Here is a 6029-nt window from a genome sequence, read left to right on the forward strand (position 1 = left end):
TTGGAAAATATACAAAATATCATAATCATATATCTGTAGTCTATTCATCTGAAAAATGTTGTGTATGTTGCTTGTTTAATTACTAGGATAATAAATTATCATCATACATTTAAATTTTTAGGTCACAGTCAAACAATGCAAATTCAGTGCACACATATACATGCACATATACATATTAGAACATAAATACATACTTCTTTTCTTTATCACATACATGTGTGACACAAAGAACCACTAGCAGATAATCATGAGGAGAAAACTTTTCTGAAAACTATTGCAAAATTTTGACTTGCAGTTTTCAAGAATGACAATATAGCTGGGCAAAATACAGAAGGACATTTATTGCTTGAAATGTAAGTACACTAAAAGATATTTTTTTCCTCAGGACAAACAGTGAGTTTTGTGTAAAAATGTTACGTATCACTAGTCAGAAAACAATTTATCATCTTTGACTTTTCCATATCAATATAAGCTCATATGAATTGTAATAGTGAGAGAAAGTCAATGTTAAATCCGAGTTTCTATAAAATAGTTTGGGGGCAAAAATAAATATGAACTCTGTGGAATAAGAGAAAATGAATACAGAATTGACAATAACAGTGAACAGATGGAATCATTACCAAAATTTAGAGAAAATATCTTTGTACCGACATATGTTAAAACATGCCTAGTATAAATAGTCCTACTTATTATAGTAAATATCGTCTTCTATGTTGTTTTCTCCACGTGGGTAAAAGTTGACTTATCACCCATCTTATGCTTGCATATTTCCTAATATTATTCTACATGGTTATTAGGTTTATCCTTTGTACATTCCAAATGGCAAACATCATTTAATTTTACACAGTACACTTTCAGAAATGTTTGACAATAACTTAGTAAAAAGATAAACAAAATATTCAGATTATCATAGGGTATTGACTAAATGTAATATTCACCTCAAACTAGATAAATAAGCCTTGCATAAATGGAACAATATTACATGCATAAATCATACACACACACATGCAAGCACAGGCATACAAACATAGGACTTAAAAGAATTTGAAAAAGTATTTAGGCTACCTTGGGTGAACACATTCTGGGACATCTCAGAACTCACTTATTCTGCATCTGATCAAGTCCTGCATTTGACATTTTTTTTCTCCAAATAATGTAGTACTAGGAATAATCTCATAATTTTTCAACATTCATTTTTGGCTGAATATTTCCTTAAGAAACCACAGAAATTATAAATTTCTTCTTAACCAAAATATTACTTTTCTCAGATATTACAGCTTCACTTGATGATCAACTTTAATCAACAAATAGATACCTAATGAGATTATTGAATTACCAGAGTGGTAACCTCAGCAATGAATAAACCTCTAAGAGGGTCATTGCTAAATGGTCTTGCAGGAGTTTGGGCTGGTAAAAGAAGTAGGTCAACAGAGATGAGCCTTTGAAGGTGAGCCTCTGCTCTTGTTTTCTCTTAGCTCTGCTGGTTGAGTGTTCTGAGGTGAGCAGTGTACTCAGCCACTCGCAGACATCAGAGCCTTCTGCAATGAAACCAGTGAACCATTGGTACAAACCCCTACAATAGTGAACAAAGTAAATGTTTCTTCCTATGAGTTTCTTTTCTGTCTAAATGTTAAGATCACAGCAACAAAAAGCTCACTAACTCAGCAGTATATTTTTGTTATCAAAGAACTTTTTAGGGCAGTTTTTACATCTTTATTCCTCAGACTGTAAATTAGAGGGTTCAGCATGGGAACGACAATAGTGTAAAACACCGATGATACTATCCCTTGGTGCACAGAGTTGACTGATGAGGGCTGCAGGTACATAAATGCAAGAGATCCAAAAAACAGAGCAACTGCTGAGATGTGAGAGCTGCAAGTGCTGAAGGCTTTGGACCTGCCTTCAGCAGATCGAATTCGGAGGATGCTGGCTATGATGAAGATGTAGGAAGAAAGTATAGTCAGTGTTGGGAGAAAAATATTAAAAGCACTTAATCACAGAAGCACTACCTCATTAAGAAAAGTACTGGAGCAGGAGAGCTCCAGGAGAGGCAGAAGGTCACAGAAGAAATGGTCTATTACATGAGACTTGCAGAACATAAGTCTCAGCATGCAAACTGTGTGAGCTGTGGCACCAACCAAACCCATGCTGTACACCCCGGCTACCATACAGCAACAGACTTGAGCAGACATGGTTACATGGTAAAGCAAGGGGCTGCAGATGGCAACATAGCGGTCATATGCCATTGCAGCCAACATGTGGCACTCAGAGATAACAAAAACTAAGAAGAAATAGAGTTGAATCATACATTCAGGGTAGGAGATGATGTTCTTCTCTGTCACAAAGCTGCCGAGCATTTTGGGGGTAATGACAGTGGAATAGGACAGGTCAATGAAGGACAGACTGCTGAGGAGATAATACATCGGGGTGTGCAGGGGAGAACTGAGCCCGATCAGTATGATCATGCCCAGGTTCCCCACCACTGTGAACACGTAGATTCCCAGGAAGAGGAGGAAGAGGGGCAGCTGGAGCTCTGGTTTCTCTGTTAACCCAGCAAGGATGAATTCTGTCACAGTGGAACTATTTCCTTTCTCCATTTTCTTCTGGAAATTTCATGAAAAGAGAGAACAATGGAATTCCCATCCTTACTGTAGCATCAAATATAATTGTTAAATGTTCATCCTCATTCTACTGTTTTCAGGCAGCTTCTGATCTCAGTCTGTTGTCAAATACATTGAGATCTCAGAAGTGAGACATGTGAGTCTATATCAGTTAGGACTGTGTATTTTTCTATGCCATTATGTTAGTTATTAAGTGCATCTTGTTCCTAAATATAAACAGCAATGGTTAGTACATCTTCTGTTTTTAAATTACATAAGTTTATGTAGAAAATGTAAGGAATTTTTTTAAAGTAAAAATTTAACAGGGTAGAGTGGAAGATCAACAAAAAAATCCAGTTTGCACACTGAGGTTGAGCAGTCAAACTGCTTTTGGAATAATATCTCAAAGTGTTAAAATTTTCAGGAGTTCTTTAAATAAAGGAGAAGCATAACATCATTTATGTAATCATTAAACACTACTGAGTGCAGTTAAAATTGTTTCTGAAATGACAGCCATTCATGTCCATGAATGAAAAAACTATGAAAATGTTAATATTTCTAAAATTGATCAACAAATTCACTGCAACCCTAATAAAATCTCAGCTGTGTTGTATACAGATATTGACAACCTAATCATAATATCATATGAAAATATAAAGAATCTAGTGCTATCTTAGCAAACCTGAAAAAAGAAGATGGAGTTAGAGGTTTCATAATTTTCCTTTTGAGCCTAGGGTGGTGGTGCATGCCAGCTATACCTGTGCTTGGGAGACAGAGGCAGGAGGATTGCCTTGAGTTCAAGACCAACCAGGGATACAAAGTGAGTTTAAGGCCAGCCTGAACAATATAGTGAAAATCTGCCTCAAAAAAAAAAGACCAAATAAAAGGAGAAAACAAAACATAATTTCCCATTTGTAAATATACTAAGAAATTATTGTGATCAAGACAGTGAGATAATGGAATTCAATGAAAAAGTGTTAAATCTCATTGTAAAATGACATAACATGGTATAATTTAATTGACAATGAACTATTTTTAAATGTTGCTGAGAGAAATAGCAGAGTAGAAATAACATATTAGTTTGGAGCACATTTTCAGATCATCTACCATAATTTACTCAAAACAGGTCATAGAATTAAATGTAAGAAGTATTTTATAGTGACATCAGCATAATGCAACAGGACTAACATACATGTGACCCTATATTTAGGGAAAACGTCTTAGAAAGTATACCAAAACCAGAAAGTGTCTTGGTAAACTGAACTTGAAAATTGAAACTACTTTATATCGTTCACGAAAATTGTATTCAAAAGGTAAGTAAAAATAAGTAACTGCAGCAATGTGAAGGGATCATAACTGTTATAATAGTTCATGGCATTGTAAAATAGTGGAGATTGCTAGGAAACAAACTGGAAGTTATTAAATACAGAAAAATGAAGTTATTATGTGAACCAGCAAGTTCACTGCTAGGTATATATCTAAAAGAATAGAAGATATACATTCTCACAACATATTGTACGAGGGTGTTCAGGGATGCATTGTTCATAGTAGCCACTGAAGAATCCACATAATGCCCATCCAGAAAGAGAGAAATATAGAGAAGCAAAATGCAGAATACTAAACAAGCAGATTTCTGTAATAAAAAAAGAAATAAAGAGATCTGTCACATCCTAAGTGAACCTAAAAAATATTAAGTATTATAAACCACATGGCAAAGCTCTCCATTGTCAGAATCTACTTGTTTGATTCAGAATAAGCAAATTCATAGTCAGAAAACAGCTTGGTGTCTGCCAGCAGCTGTGGAAAGGACATATTGGATAACACTACTGAAGGAGCTTTACTTGGGTTGGTTTTGAAAATACTCTGAAAGTTGAACACAGTCATGTTCATACAGTGCCTAAATTTACCAAAACCCCCCTTCACTGATCTAGAAACTTGAAACCAGTGAATTGTATGTCACTTACAATTCAGTAAAAATGTTCTATAAATCTGAAAACCACAAGAAAATATTAATGACACCACACAGACACAAAACATTGCATAAGAACATATTAATTTGCCTCCAGTTTGGCTGTCTTGCTCATTCAGGTTTTATCCAGTATATTTCTCTGTCTTTATGACAAATGTGCTCATTAGGTTTTTCTCCAAGAACTCTGGTATTCCTACACACACACACACACAAACACACACATACACTGAAGATCATCCCACTAACTCCTCCTCTTTCCACAGCCTGCCCTGTCTTTTCAATCCTGACAGAAGCTTTGGGCACTGACCCGTTTCATTCGAGCAGCTCCCCAAAAACTATCTGTTTTGCTCTGAGCTACTCCTAGTTGTGTGAATGCCTTTAACCTTTGTGCAGCTTTCCCAATAACTTGTTCTGAATCAGTTTTCTGAGCTTCTTTTAATCAGGTTCATCCTAAAGATAAGTGGATCATAATCAAAATGCCATAACTTTGAGGAAACTGGATATTTCCTCACTTCTTAATAATTTTATTGAGGTAGAATATAGTTTTTGAATCAATGAAATGAACATATTTAACATGCACTATTTAATCAGTTTGGATATTTGCAAACGCTCATGGTACCACCACCACAATCAAGGTGATCAATTCATGTATCACCTCACAAAATGGTCTTGTGTTCCTCAATGCTTAATGTGAGATTTACCATTTTAAATTTTGAAATGCACAGTACCACACTGCTGACTATATGCAGGCACTATGGTGTTCTGTACAAAATAGCTTGAGGACTTACATATCTAGTAGAACTAAGCTGAAACTCCAAACAAAACTCCTTTGTATTTTATCTCACCTACTAACCCCTGCTAACTAGTATTCTGTTCCTTGCTTCAATCACATGTGACTCACGTAACTAGGATAAACCAGCATTTCCCTTTTGTGACTGGCTCCTTTCACTTATGATACTACCCACTAGGCTCCTGCATCTTGTTTCAAACAAAAATTTTCCCTTGAGGAAAATAATCCCTTTAATTCTTATCTAGAAATGATGATTTAACATCTTCACAAGTGTGATCAAGCAGACCTGGAATGCTTATTTCAGTACGTTTTAACAGATTGATACAGTAAAAATGGAGGATGATAGGTTTTCCAGATTCAGTAAAATATTTGTTAAACCTTTTGTAGTCCTGGAGAAGTGGCAGAGTTATGTGCTGTAAATACAGAATAGAATGAAACGGTAAGAAACTGTTAAAATGGAAATAGGAAATGAGATGGCATAATGTGGAAAGGACGGAAGGGAAAAAGAGAAAGTTAGTTGTACTGTTAGTGTCTCTTAGTTCACCTAAAAGGAGCTTTACACTAAAATTAATTGGAGAAATTTTTATGCCCATATTGTGTACTCCAAGTAACTATTTTAAAGATGCTAATATATGAAGTATTAAAGTTTTTGAATATTATTTTGTCCTAT

General features: G+C 35.2%; 1 protein-coding gene across 1 annotated transcript; it reads right to left on the bottom strand.

Annotated features, from left to right (window-relative positions):
- Positions 1–1661: 1661 nt before the first annotated feature.
- On the bottom strand, positions 1662–2597 carry LOC101789167 (olfactory receptor 8G50-like). The gene is made up of 2 exons (XM_063256838.1): positions 2098–2597; positions 1662–1989 (listed from the first exon to the last, which is right to left on the bottom strand). Exons 1-2 carry the CDS (start codon positions 2595–2597, stop codon positions 1662–1664), a joined length of 828 nt encoding a protein of 275 aa, XP_063112908.1.
- Between the last annotated feature and the right edge of the window lie 3432 nt (positions 2598–6029).

This window comes from Cavia porcellus, unplaced genomic scaffold, assembly GCF_034190915.1.
Source record: "Cavia porcellus strain 051 isolate PalLab524CR breed Dunkin Hartley unplaced genomic scaffold, mCavPor4.1 scaffold_9, whole genome shotgun sequence".
Lineage (NCBI taxonomy): Eukaryota > Metazoa > Chordata > Mammalia > Rodentia > Caviidae > Cavia > Cavia porcellus.